General features: G+C 38.7%; 1 protein-coding gene across 1 annotated transcript; it reads left to right on the top strand.

Annotated features, from left to right (window-relative positions):
• Positions 1–2,564: 2,564 nt before the first annotated feature.
• Positions 2,565–3,137, top strand: LOC114625976 (interferon alpha-7). The gene has a single exon (XM_028773351.1). It carries the CDS (start codon positions 2,565–2,567, stop codon positions 3,135–3,137), a length of 573 nt encoding a protein of 190 aa, XP_028629184.1.
• The last annotated feature ends 12,149 nt before the right edge of the window (positions 3,138–15,286 follow it).

Genomic DNA, 15,286 nt, shown 5'->3' with positions numbered 1-15,286 from the left:
GAGTTCTGACATCATCAGGACGTGGTAAGCACCCTCTCAGGCAGTGGGCTTCAACAGGGAGAGCTAAAGATATCGTGCTACTCTGAAGCAGAAAGTGTGAGTAGACACAAAACTCACCAACCAAGTCACATGGTTGTTAGGAAAATGATATCATATTAGGATCAGACTCTAAACACACACACACACACACACAGAGAGAGAGAGAGAGAGAGAGAGAGAGAGAGACAGAGAGAGACAGAGACAGAGACAGAGACAGAAACAGACAGAGACAGAGTGTCAACGAGATAGAGGAAGTAGTGAGGTAGGGAGGGAGATAGACAGACAGACAAAGAGAATGAATTAGCATTCAGGGTGGGGGTGATTATTATAGTCTGAAGAACACTGTAGACATCAGTGCGCAAAGGGTGGACAGAAAGGGACATGTGTGTTTTCATCCTGATTCTGAGGGAGCAGTGAGGCACAATCCCATGGCTTGCAGGAACTGGCTCCTGAGAGAAAGAACTATCATCAAAGTTCCGTCAATTGTATTAAGTCACCAGCGGGTATAACAATAACAACAAAAACATAATCTACTTCTTTGTTCTGAAGATCCTCTGTGCTATGAAAGCTCTGCCCAGTGTCTACATAGTAATGGAAACTCATACAGTCATGAGTGCATCATTTCCAATTTCAAAGAAGAGAAAAAAAACCATTCGGGACAGGTTAAATAATTGTTCCCCAAAGAGCAATACTTAGATACTGAGCCAATTTGAATACTTGTTTTCATACATGTATGCTCTTTGACTTTCTACCATACTGATTGTTTTCACTGGAAATGAGACTTTCTGTTTATATTCAGTATAACTGAGGTTTAGTGAGAAAATTAAAATTTGATTTCAGAGTTAGTATCTGAGCCTTGTGCTTTGAGGTCACAGAGAGAAAACAAAAATGAACTCTTCCCTCTAAAAAAGTAGAAAAATGATGAAGAAAAATCTTTCTTCTGCCTCCTCTGTGATTTCAAAGGCTTCCACTTGTCTTTGGGGGACTTGGAAGAGACTCTGAATCCTACTTAGATGGGATCGCATTGATTTCTAGTGACCTGTCTGTTTCTCTTCCCAAGTTTCAGGATTATATATATACACGGCTGTACCTGAATTTACAGGGGTGCTTGGAAATGAATCCGGTACTCATGTGTTTGCTGTAAGATGGATTCAAAAAATGTGGTATATTTACACAATGGAGTATTACTCAGCTATTAAAAACAATGAATTCGAGAGGTTCCTAGGTAAATGGATGGAACTAGAAATTATCATCCTGAGTGAGGTAAGCCAATCACAAAAGAACACACATGGTATTCACTCACTGATTATTGGATATTAGCCTAGAACCTTGAAATGCCCAAGATGCAACTCACAGGCCACATGAAGCCCATAAAGAAGGAAGACCAAGTGAGGGTGATTCGGTCCTTCTTAGAAGGAGCAACAAAATACTCAAGGGAGCAAATATGGAGACAAAGTGAGGGACAGAAACTGAAGGAGGGGCCGTCTCAAGACCACCCCACCTGAGTATCTATCCCATGTGCAATCACCAAAGGTAGATGCTGATGTGGAAGACAGGAAGTGCATGCTGATAAGAGCCTGATATGGATATCTCCTCAGAGGCCTTCAAGAGTCAGACATATTCAGAGGCAGATGCTCACAACTAGCCATTGAACTGATCATGGGGTTCTCAATAGAGGAGTTAGAGTGAAGATTGAAGGAGCTGAAAGGATTTACAGCACCATGAGGAAAGCCACAATTCCAACCAACCACAGCTCCCAGGGTCTAAACCACCAGCCTGGGAGCACTTAGGGGGGGATCCAGGGCTTCAGCTGAATATGTAAAAGTGGAGGGCCCTGCTGGGCATAGGTGGAAGAAGAGAACCTTGACCTCATGAAGGCTGGATGCCCCAGGGGGTGGGAATTTTGAGGGTGGGGAGGTGGGAGTGGGGGGGTGTAGACAGAGGTTACATCCACAGAGAAGAAGGAGGAGGGGCGAGGGGATTGGGGGTTCCGAGGGGGTGGTGGGGGATGGGGTAAGGGGACAACATAGGAAATGTAAATAAATCATCCAATAAAAAAAATAAAATAAAATAAACAAAAAACAAAAAACAAAACAAAAAAAAAAGAATACTGATCACTGAGCCATTCAACAGCTTTTAAGAACATATTTTGGGTGAACTTCTTTTCATTCTTTATATTAGATTAGTAAATCACACACACACACACACACACACACACACACACATTGTAAAAGTTAATGAAATTCATTCAGTGGCGAAGTTCTAAATGGCTTTGTTGAGGGGAGTAGAGAAAGTAGACACAATGATGAAAATGATTGATAAAAATGATGCCCATACATGAAAAGAAAATGAATTAAAGAAAGCGAAAGAAGAATTGAAAAGAGAGGGGAGGACATTCAGAAAATAGAAACTAGTGTTTTTCTCCTATTTAAGACACATACACATAGGATGGTCTTCAGAGAACCTAGAGGGGAAGGATCAAGACCAAATAGCCCAGAAGGCCAGCAGCATTGGGAACATTCACCATGGCTAGGCTCTGTGCTTTCCTGATGGTCCTGGCAGTGATGAGCTACTGGTCAACCTGCTGTCTAGGATGCGACCTGCTTCAGACTCATAACCTCAGAAACAAGAGAGTCTTGACATTCCTGGCACAAATGAGAAGACTCTCCCCTGTCTCCTGCCTGAAGGACAGAAAGGACTTTGGATTCCCCCTGAAGAAGGTGGATGCCCAGCAGATCCAGAAGGCTCAAGAAATCCCTGTCCTGCGAGAGCTGACTCAGCAGATCCTGAACATCTTCACGTCAAAGGACTCATCTGCTGCTTGGAATGCAATCCTCCTAGACTCCTTCTGCAATGACCTCCACCAACAGCTCAATGACCTGCAAGTCTGTGTGATGCAGCAGGTAGGGGTGCAGGAAACTCTGCTGTCCCAGAAAGACTCCCTGCTGGCTGTGAGTAAATACTTCCAAAGGATCACTGTGTACCTGAGAGAGAAGAAGCACAGCCCCTGTGCCTGGGAGGTGGTCAGAGCAGAAGTCTGGAGAGCCCTGTCTTCCTCAGCTAAGTTACTGGCAAGACTGAGTGAAGAGAAAGAATGAGTCCTTAGTCAAAGTGGAGAGGACTGTCCTGGACTAGAACACTGAATCTCACTTTATAAGCTCTCTTTTAAAAACTATCATTACTTCCAGTATGAATACAATCAATCTGCCTAGATGTTTCAGCAATATTGAGCAATTATTTTCAGTATGTAAAACCATTTTTGTATCTGCACCCACTTGTTTGTTACTTATTTATTTATTTATTTATTTATTTTTATTGGGCTGTTAATATAATTTAAGGTATTTATGTTAAATCTTTAAGTCTTATACTTTTTTAATGTAGCAAATCACCATTTGTAATTAACTTATTTTGTATACAGATAAATATGCTTTATAAGACACTTTGGATTAGTCAATTTGGTAAATCCTTAACATTTTCCAATATTTTTGACATTAGAGCATACACTGTAAATATTTCACAAATGAACAGTTTCCAAATATAAGAGAGGATAGACACATACACTGCACAGTATGTAGACAAATCCTAAAAGTTTTCATCTTCGTCTCTCCAGTATGTAGTATTCTTCTGAATGTATAGATAGCCTCTTGTGCAGTTGAAAGCCTGAGAATCTTGCTTCTGTCATATTCCTTAGTCCACCTTGACCAAATATTCCCTTGTTTAGGTTAGCGTCTGACTTCCCTGCTCTCATGTGCCTATCATCTACTCTTATTGTTAATGTGTTTAATTGTTTTGGGTTCTAAATATGAGTGAGATCACATACAGCAAGGTAATACATATCAGGAAAAATGATTACCTTGCCTATATAGCGTAGAAAACCAAGACAAGAAGAAACTGAGAATTAACCCCACTCATAATAGCTTCATAAACCAGTTCTGGGAATAACCCCATGAGGGAAATTAAATGATTCTAAAATTTTTCTTATTGGATATTTCATTTACTTACATTTCAGATGTCATCCCCTTTCCCCATTTCCTATCCCTAGAATCCTTATCCCATCCCCCCTTTTCCTTTTTGCTTTTATACCATTTTAAATAACTGCAAGTATTAAGGTCAATTGTAGGTTGAGGAACTAGCATTACAATAGATGTAAAATAGTCAAGGAACAAGCAAGACAATAAACACAAATAGTCAAAGAACAAGCAAGACAATAAACATAATACTGTGAACACTCCCATGATCACTGTTTCTAAGGACTTATCAGGATGACCAAAGTATCTGAGCCAACTTCCCTGTCCTAGCCCAAAGTCATTTTCATATCTGAAGCCTACTTCCTTGTTCTAGCCTAAAATTTAGATTCCTGTCTGAAATTACTTCCTTGTTCTAGCCTAAAATTTAGATTCCTATCTGAAATTACTTCTTTGTTCTAGCCTAATGTCAGATTCCCTCCTGAAGCCCACTTGCTTGTCCTTGGCCAATGTCATATTTCTGACAAGTAGCCCATTTCCTTGTCCTTGGCCTATCTCTTGCCAAGCAGCCCCTAAAGCTCTCCACCTGTTCCCCTTTTTTATTTCATAAACAAGACTCAGTCTGTCTTAGGTGTTCTGCAAAGTATGCCTTCCTTATCCATCATGAAATAAGCAATGCTCTTCTGACTTAGGTTGGTAAGGCTCTGTGCAGAATCTTACCCATCCTTGTTTTGCCAGCATGTTAATTTAATAACTTTATCTGGGGGTTCATTTTTAGGTTCAAGCCATGTACTTTGGCTGCCAACATGTTGATGTTGTTAGAGACTAGCTTTAACAAGATGACATTAAAATTAACCCTTGGAAACAATTTCTGGACCTTTCCTCTTTCCATTTTCTACTTCTTCTCCATTTGCTAGTCTAGCTCCTCCTTTTCCTCTTCCTCCCACCCCTCCTCCTCTTCCTCCTCATCTGCTACATTGGCTCTGTCTTCTTTAAATTACTAGTTGTGCATGGTACGGCACCATCTCCTGGAGCATGGGTACACTCTTTCAGGGGTTCCATCCCTGAGGATATCTGAACCTCTCTCTCTTCTAGCATTCATTAATTGCTAAAGTTCCTCAGCTGGAGGTGGTATGCCTCCATTTTCCAAGCTGATATTTTGTCTGGCTTGGTCTTGTTTATTCAGTCATAGCCACTTTCTGTTTGCATGAGTAACTACTCTGTTGTGTCAAAGAACACAGTTTTGCTGCAGTCATCCACAGCCTATGGCCCTTCCAGTTCTTCTACTCCACATTCTTCAGTGATCCATGAGGCCAGGAAATCAGCCCTTTATTTTCTGCTCAGTGACCAGTTGAGAATCTCTCTGTTCATTGGCATAGACTGCAAGAGGGTTCTGCAGTAAGTGCTGGCCAGTGCAGGAATCTTCTCTTACATGCAAGCTCTAACTTCAGATCAGGTATTGCTACAGAATGAACACAACACTGCTTTTGTTCTTTGTTATCTTCATTCCTCCACGTGTATTTTAAATATGATACTTCTGAGAGAAATATTACTGAAAGTTTTATTTGGATTGGATTGACACTAATGACCACCTGAAGATATCATCATTTTCATAGCACTATCTTATTAATGACCATAGATCTTGTCCTTTATCTTTTAGTACTCAACATTTTTGCTACTACTTTGTCATTTAGATGACACATCAGCTCCTATTTCAGCTTTCACTTCCATGACATCATATTTTTGATTCAGTGCCACAAAACGGCATCAAGGTTTTCTTTCTAGGAAAGTAGAGAAAAGAAGTAGAACAGAATTGGAGACTTCGACCATCAGACAAACAACTCAGGAAAGAAGAAAGGGAAAATGGGAAAGTACAATGGGGGCACTGGACATCAGTGCTATCTGTCACAATTAACTGAACACTTTTGCCATTAGATACATTGGACATGGAAGACTAATCACTACATTCAATATTTAATAAGAATTGATGGGTGATAAATATATTATATGGACATCAGTGTGTTAGACTGAAAGTACTGAAAGTAGAATTACAGATAAATGTATAGTACCATAAACTTTTTCCTCTTCCTCCTCCTAATCCTCCTCCTCCTCCTCCTAATCCTCTTAATCCTCCTCCTCCCCCTCCTCCCCCTCCTCCTCCTCCTCCTCCTCCTCCTCCTCCTTCTCCTCCTGCTACTTTTGCTCCATCTCCTTTGAACTACTAGTTGTGCATGGTATAGCACCATCTCGTGGAGCATGGGTAGCAGCTCTCAGGGTCCCCATCCTTGAGGATACCTGAATTTCTTGTTCCCAGCAGCCATCAGTTTCCATAGGTCCTCAGTTGGAGGTAGAACTGGCACCATTTTCCAAGCTGATATTTTTGTCTGGCTTGGTCTTGTTCATTCAGTCATCGCCATTCTCAGTCCACATGAGTAAATACCCTGTTGTGTTCAAGAACACGACTTTGCTTCAGTCATCCACTGCATCTACTCTTTCTATCCTTCTACCACCTCTTCTTCAGTGATCCCTGAGCCCTGGAAATCAGCCCTTTATTTTCTGCTCAGTGACCACTTGTGAGTCTCTCTGTTCATTGGCATGAACTGCTTGAGGTTCTATGGTAAGTGTTGGCCAGTGCAGGAACCCTCTCTATAATGTAAGCTCTAATTTCAAATCAGGTATTGTGAGAGTCTAAACACAGCACTGCTTTTGTTCTTTGTTATCTTCATCTCTCCACATGTATTTTAAATATGATACTTCTGAGAGAAATATTACTGAAAGCTTTATTTGAATTGCTGTGATACTAAAAATCATCTGAAAGTCACTTTCATAGCATTATTTTATTAATGATCATAGATCTTGTCCTCTTTATCTTAGTACCTAACATCTTTGCTACTATTTGTTGATTAGATGACACATCAGTTCCTTTTTCAGCTTTCATTTTCAATAACATTGTATTTTTCGTTCAGTGCCACAAACCGGCATCAGTGTTTACTTTCTAGGAAAGTAGAGAAGAGAAATAGAACAGAATTGGAGACATCAACAACCAGACCAACACCTCAGAAAGATGAAAGGGAAATGAGAAAGTACAGACAGCTGAGGCACTGAAAGCCCTTGCTATCTGTCACAATTAACTGAACACTTCTGTCATTAGACACATTGGACATGGACGATCAATCACTGAATTCAATACTCAATAAGAATTGATAGCTGACAAATATATGGGCACCAGTGTGTTAAACTGAAACTGAAAGTGGAATTATAAATAAATGTGTATATTATACATGATTTCCTGTACATATGATCTATAATACCATTAATTATATAATTAAATTATACACACACACACGCATATACAGATTTCTCTCTGATAAAGTCCAAGGACCTCCCTGCTGTCCCAGACCCCTTTTTCTAGAAGCTCTTGTTTCCCCCTCCCTGATGCAGGAAGGCCCGGTGTGTGCTCTTCATTCTCTCCTCATTCTCAGCTCTGCTCACTGTACAATTGTTGTCTATTACATGTTGATTGCTGACAGGAGTTCTTTCTGACAACATATAGCCATCATTGAAACTGGAATGAAGGAGTTCACTGTTTGAATGAAACTCTAATGTATACGAATTTCCTCTTAAGTTTACACCTTAGACAATGTTCTTCTAATGACCTAATGATCACTTTCAACAAAAAAGAAAAAGAAATTAAGAAGAAAGACAGAACAAAAGAGAAAGAAAGGACAGAAGGAAGGAATAGGAAGGAAGGAATAAAAAAGGGAAGAAAGAAGAAAGGAAGGAAGGAAGGAAAGAAGGAAAGAAAGAAAGAAAGAAAGAAAGAAAGAAAGAAAGAAAGAAAGAAAGAAAGAAAGAGGGGCTGGAGAGATGGCTCAGTGGTTAAGAGCACTGACTGCACTTCCAGAGGTCCTGAGTTCAAATCCCAGCAACCACATGGTGGCTCACAACCATCTGTAATGAGATCTGATGCCCTCTTCTGGTGTGTCTGAAGACAGCTACAGTGTATTCAAATATAGTAAATAAATAAATCTTTAAAAAAAAAAGAAAGAAAGGAAGGAAGGAAGGAAGAAAGACAGAGAAATGAAAAGGAAACCAAATCTTCAATTATAAGAAAAATTTAGAGAAGAGAGCCACCTACTGGCCTGGCCTGGAAAGAACAAACAGGTAAGTTCCTCATTAATTTCATTATTTGGCAGTTTCCTCCACATTAAAACACACTTTTCCTCTTAAACTCTGACCCTCCTTCCAATAATTTGAATAGGATAAAGAGCACTAATCTGTTGTTCCAAATGACTATGTAAATCCTCTTGTATATTAACAGATTAGAAACATTTTTTACTAAATGATAACAAAAGTGGCTATCTTAACTTCTTGTGTCAAAGCAATTGCAGAAGCAGTGGTGTTAGTAATGAATGCAATTAAAGCTGTTATACCAGAAACAATCAAGCTCACTATCCTCTGGCTTTTGTTTAAAGACTGATTCTCTTCCTTCAGTACTTGCAAACTTTTTTCTGAAAACCAAGGTTCTGTGATATTCAGGGCAATAAAACAAAAGCTGGTTGATAGACCTTTGTAACAGACATGCCAGGTTTCAACACACTAATACAATTAGAAAGAGAGCAATCAATGCAACTTACATTAAATACTGTAGAAGAAACAGAAGTAATTTTAACTTGACAATTAAAATAGCCTTGACACATGCACTAACACGTGTTTGAAATCCAGATCCTGTTCCAACTTTATCTCCTGCTAGTGTAACATCATAGAGAACTGCAGCTAACTTCCAAATACGTCTCTGAAAATGTCCAGAACCACCCTCCCAAATGAAAACTGTTATTACCAATATTGAATTGATTTCTAGACCAGGCCATGATTGAGTGCAAATAACTGGTCACCTTTAAGAAAAATACAAGAGTCATTAAAACTTCTCTTTTTGATACTCTGTTCCCAAGGTCTAAAAACTTGAGACAAGGCAGCTTGTCCCATCTGGGGTATTGGTAAGCAAAGGTAGTTTGGAACAAATTTCCAATACAGCTTCCCAGTCACCATTGTCAGGGTATTCAGCAAGCTCACAGGTCAGCATCCTTCTTTGTCCTGGCATCAGTATGTCTCATCCATTGCTCTGGCTGATACTATGCTCCTTCAGCATCCTGCAGAAAAAATAATACAAACATGCCCTCTTTCCCATATTAGATACCTGATCAGGATCATGCCATAGGCCAGTAAGTGGATCCTTCCTTTTCACCTATGTATAAGTATGCCTAGTTGTAGGGTGTCATAGACACTCAGCAGAAAGTTCCTTGGCATCCAAATTTTAAAAAAATTTAAATAAATAGAACATAATTCAAATGAATTTATGGTGTACAGGGATAAACCTCCCCCTTTTTTATCTTATGAAGATATAGTTTTAAAGAAATATGTGCCCCTTCCATATTCCCTTGTCCTTGACAATTATAAGAAATCCCAGTAATATGGGTAATATTAATTTTCTGACAAAAGACTCAAATGCTCAACTGTGATAGCCAGTGCCATTATCTGATTATTGTTATTATTATTATTATTATCATTATTATTATTAAGAGTAAGGAGGCATCTAGAGTGTCATGCCAAATACCATTGGATTCATGTTAGTTCTAGAATTTACAGTGGTAATCATTATAATCAGGAAAAAGTTTAAAGACACTTGCAGGGTATTTGGCATAATTCTAACACCTTTCTGGATGTTTTCACTTTGCATAGTGAGCTTATGAGTTTCAAGAATGCTGCTCTGCTGAGCATTGATGTGGCAGATACTGCTGATAAAATTACCAATAACCTGAGGTCAGTATTTCTATTTTGGTCAAGCTTCAAGAATGACATACATAGTTTGATCATGCTAGCCCTTTTTGTCCTGGGAATACTTTTATTCCTGTGCATTGTGTTAAAGCTTGTCTTTAACAACATCAACATGTTGGCAGCCAAAGTACATGGCTTGAAACTGAAAATGGACTCCCAGTCAGAGTAATTAAACTAAAAGGATGGCAAGCCAAGGACGGGTAAGATTCTGCACACAGTCTTACCAGTCTAAGACAGAAGTGCATTGCCTTTGATAATGAATATTCCATGACGCGAAAGGAAGGTATTCTTGTCAGAACCACCTAAGACAGGCTCAGTCTTGCTTATGAAATAAAAAAGGGGGGAAGGCAGAGAGCTTTTGGGGTTGCTTGGCAAGAATCTGGCATGGGTCCAGGACAAGGAAATGAGCTGCTTAGCAGGAATATGACATTGGCCAAGGACAAGGAAGTGGGCTTCAGGCAGGAATCTGACATTAGGCTAGAACAAAGAAGTAATTTCAGGCAAGAATCTAAATCTTAGGCTAGAACACAGAAGTAGGCTTCAGACATGAAAATTACTTTGGGCTAGGACAGAGAAGTAACCTCAGATATTTTGGTCATCTTGATAAGCCCTTAGAAAAAGTGATCATGGAGTGTTCATGGAACTTTGTTTATTGCCTTGCTTGTTCTTTGATTATTTGTGTTTATTGTCTTGCTTGTTCCTTGACTATTTTCATTTATTGTATTGCTAGTTTCTCAACCTGGAACTGACCTTAATACCTGCATGTAATTAAAATGGTATAAAAGCAAAAAGGAGAAGGGTGGATGGGATAGGGGGTTATAGGGAGGGGAAATTGGGAAAGGGGATGACATCTGAAATGTAAATAAAAAAAATCACCAGAAACAAAACAAAACAAAACAAAACAAAACAAAACAAAACACACTTTTCCTCAGAAGAACTGACTTCAGGAAGAGTCTATTCCCTTCAAACTCATCTTAGGAAGGCAAATCCTCTCGAGTTCATAGATCATGTCCTTTGAACAATGGACAGATAAGTATTTATAGAAAGGTTTTAGCCTTCTATAACCGACCTTCTGTGGAGAAGTAAGGGGCTGTGTGCAGTCCCCTTAGTAGTGATTCACACCCAAACTCACATCGTTTTGATCAGTAGATAATGCATTGTGAAGCTGAGACAACCCACTCTGAGCTACGAATTCTGTAAAACAGCATCTGAACTCATAGTAGAGATTCTTCAACTGCTGCTCTGCCTGCTGAGGCAGCAACAGTGAGTTAGGTAAATGCTCTGATCTATGGCTGTCTTCTGACATGTGACCTCATGTAGTTCAGGTGACCCACTCCACAATGGCACAGCCACGTGGTGCAAAGCGAATCCCTGTTTGAGGCAATTGTCAACCTAAATTGATGCAGAATGACTTACTTCATATTTCTCTTGGTGCAAGATGTGTGATCTACAGGGGCATGGCTCAACATATCAACAGCTCTTGACCCCTCAGCCTCTTGGAGTTTTGAAGGAAACTTGTACAGAGGAATAAAATGTGTATCTGCATGCAGAACTGTCAAGGAAATGCTAGAATTTCATCAGCTCCTCTTAAGAGTTAGCTGCTAATTACAAATCTTTTATGATGTTTTGTTCTGCCCCTTGACTCTATGATCAGAATAAGATGTCTCCGTGTCTTTGGGAGATGAACATATTTATCTGAGTGTTCCCATATCTGGTCGCTCACAGGGAGTAGAGAAATAGGTTAAAAATTGTATATGATAGGGACATATATTGGAGATCTGTGTATTTACAGAAAATCAAGTGACATCAAGGTAAGCTGCAGATCTGGTAATTGAAGTAGATTTTGTGGAAATTGTAATTATTGCATAAATAGTTATTGATATGACTGATAAACATGTTTCAGCTATGACTCACTGTACTGTTTCTTTGGTTGTTGTTTTCAGTGTAAATCTTCATAACTTTCATGGATATATGATAAAAAATGGTATGAAACAGCTCTAGATATCAACCTGATTAGAAAATATGTAATATCATATTGTGACTCACATTTTAGAGTTAATAACTTGTTTTTGCTAAACAAAATTTGGTAATCAAGACACAGAAATGGAAGGACTGGTACTGGAGAACGCAGTAGGTAAAGAGCTACTGAGTTATCATTCTTGCATACATAAGCAGACTTTGTTTAATGCACACCCAGTTCACACACAAATGATCTTAGAGTCAGGGAGCATCACACAGATGTCCATGAGGACATATCCATGTACAGTAACACAATGTACTGGAGACTGCCAAGGTTGTCAAGCTTCAGGATTTAGAGTTTGAAAATGGTCATATCCAGTTCTCTGTGTCTGCTATTTCTGAGTTGCAGTGACCAGTACTCACTGATGTAAAGCAGGACAAAGAAACATCTTAACAAAGGGAGGAAGTCTACCACAATGATCTGGCCAACATCTTAGCTAAATCAGAGAGCTTCAAGGCCAGTGTGAGGCACAGTGAGGAAGGCATCAAGAAGAGAGTGATAGAGCATACTTGACACCCATCTCTGTCTTCTACATACACATCACATGCACAGGCCAGCACATCTAAAACTCTTTACACTTGCCAATAAGTTGAAGTCTATTCACCACTTTCTCCTTTATCAGATTAAGTGTATCAAGTCATATATCAAGGTCTTTGATGCTAGACAGGTCTTTTTTTTTTTTTTTTACAGGATCATGAATGTGGATATATCTTCATTCTCTTAGAGGCAACCATCTAATTAGATGAGCATTTGTTGAAGATGGTCTCTTACTATCAGTGAACAATTTTGTATTCTTTCTTAAAAATGAGATTTTAGTAAGTGTAAGGAATCATGGCTGGGTCTTCTATTCCAGAGATCAATCATTTGTTTATACTCCAGTCCTATGATCTTTTTGTCATTATAGGAATGTAATATATTGTGAGTTCAAGTATGGTGACAGCTGTAGCAGTTCTTTCATTTTTCAGTATTGCTATAGACCTTGTGCTTACTTTATGAATAATCAGTTGTTAATTTTAATTAATGGCAACATATAGTTCTTACATGCTTTAGATTGTAAATCTGTATCGCACACATATGGTGTGTATTCACATTTGCACGTGTATACAGTGGGGCCAGATGTCAATCAATGCCAGGTTTTTACCTCAGTTTCTGTGACAGGATCTCTCATTTAAGTGAGGGTTCACCATTGCTGCCAGACTGACTGGCTTGTGAGCTTGTGATGGCTGTTCTTGGATGTCAACTTGACTAAATATGAAATAACTGAAAGCCCAAAAAGTAGGCACACACCATGGTCATGTTTTGCTTAACTTGGAGTGAGAAAACCCACCTCTAATTAAGATCTCTTAAATGGAAAGGCACAACTTTAATTTGGCTATTTGCAGTGTGAAGACTCACCTCTACTATGAGCCAGGCCTTCTGCTGGAAGCCTGTGTAAGTACATGAAGGAAAGATGCTTTTGCTGTTTGCCTGTGTCCTTTTCCCTTGCTAGCAATCCATTTCTCCACTTTCATTAGAGCCTTAATTTTATTGCAATCTGGCACATAGTGAATATCAGCTAAGAAACCCACCCTAGTGAACAATTACTGGATTCTTTGAGCTTAAACTCATAGGTGGACATTTTCTGAATTGGTTGGACTTCATTCTGTAAACCACTCTTACACCACACACACACACACACACACACACACACACACACACACACATCTCATATATATGCATATACATATGCAGAGAGGATAGAGTAAAGGAGAGGAATTCTTTTTATAAATTCATCTACTCTGGAAAACACTGACTGGTACAGTATTTCAGGTACATGTCTGTGTCTCCTCTTCAGCGTCAGGATTAAAGGCAGGTACTCCTCTACAGGCTTTTGCCTGGTTTCTGAGAAATCAATCATATATTTCTGAATTTACTGCAAGAAATTTTCGGACTCAGGTGTCTCCCCACTGCATATTTCAATTATGAAATAAGTCTCCAAAATTTTATAATATTTGTGTTTGAAAAAGTATGAGCCATAGTGACATTCAGAAAAAAATAGGGGTCAAATAATGATACTGGCATTTAACTTATATTAAAAAAGGAGATTCTGCTGTTTGCTTGAGGAAATGAAATAAGTATGGCACAGATTTTGATTCTTCAGTGTATTGAGATGGATGCAAACCATTATAACTAGTCATGCTGGATTATCAACACTGTGCAATGACACAGGAGAAAGAAGGAAAATGAGGGTCTCTTAGCAGACACTTGGTATTAATACTGGTCTATTGGGATTTTAAATCGTCCTGGATTTCTTTTGTCAGGTGCTTTGGAGTCAAGATTGTGCAAGACCCTGCTAGATTTCTGAGCAGAAAAGCAAAGTTCTGAATTGTTTAAAAAAGATTTGAAAGCAATAGTCAAATGCATAGGTAGTTACAAGGTCATGTACAAATAAAATAAACAAAATATAAATAACATTCCATGCACTAAAAGAAAAAAATCATGGAAAGATTGTTTACACAGAGAAGAAATCTTAGACTAGAAGAATTCAGTATGTCAAAAAAAATGCAGGACACATCAGATGCATTTTGCATAAATGAGTGAGCATGTGAATATGTGGGGTGTGTGTGTGTGTGTGTGTGTGTGTGTGTGTGTAAGAGAGAAAGATAGAGAGACAGAGCAATAGAGTGTGAGAAAGCGCATTTACAGCCTGCAACATTCTCAATGTTGTGATATGACCTCTTGTACATGTATTGGTGCTCTACTGTAAATATAAGTTCCAGGAATGACAGTCAGGACATCAAGTTTAACAGCAAGCTATTGTGCATCCTGCATCCTCCTGATGACACCACATCATCAGATACATAGCTGACATATAGTGATTACTAAATAAATTTTTATGTAAACTTATGTTACATTTAATGAAGGCAACTCAAAGAACCCAAATTTACAACTTTAATTATTTTAAAGTATATTTGCTTCAATGTATATTAATTGAGAGTAATTGGCAACCATATATCTTATTATAGTTTAAATACTTTGGAAGCATATAAATAAAACAAAACTGAATTAGAAAATCAATATAGTTAACACTTATAGAATATTATAACACTTATAGAAAATTTTGATTTCCAGTACATATGTAAATTTCAATTAATGAAAATACATATTAGAAAAAAAAACCCTGGAGAACAGCTTTTGGTGGAGAGCAATGAAAGAGGAAGCAATAATGAAAACGTCAATGGTTTAGAAAAATGCCCAGACACAAAGTAGAGAATGAGTTAAAGAAAGTGAAAGGACAATTGGAAAGTTAGGGGAGGGCATTCAGAAAGTCAAAACTACTGTTTGTCCTATTTAAGACACATCCACAAAAGATGGTCTTCAGAGAACCTAGAGGGGGAGGATCAGGACCAAACAGCCCAGAAGACCAGAAGCATTGGCAACATTCACC

Source organism: Grammomys surdaster, unplaced genomic scaffold (assembly GCF_004785775.1).
Source record: "Grammomys surdaster isolate TR1022 unplaced genomic scaffold, NIH_TR_1.0 225, whole genome shotgun sequence".
NCBI classification, from domain to species: Eukaryota; Metazoa; Chordata; class Mammalia; order Rodentia; family Muridae; genus Grammomys; species Grammomys surdaster.
This window is presented reverse-complemented; position numbering and strand designations above follow the sequence as displayed.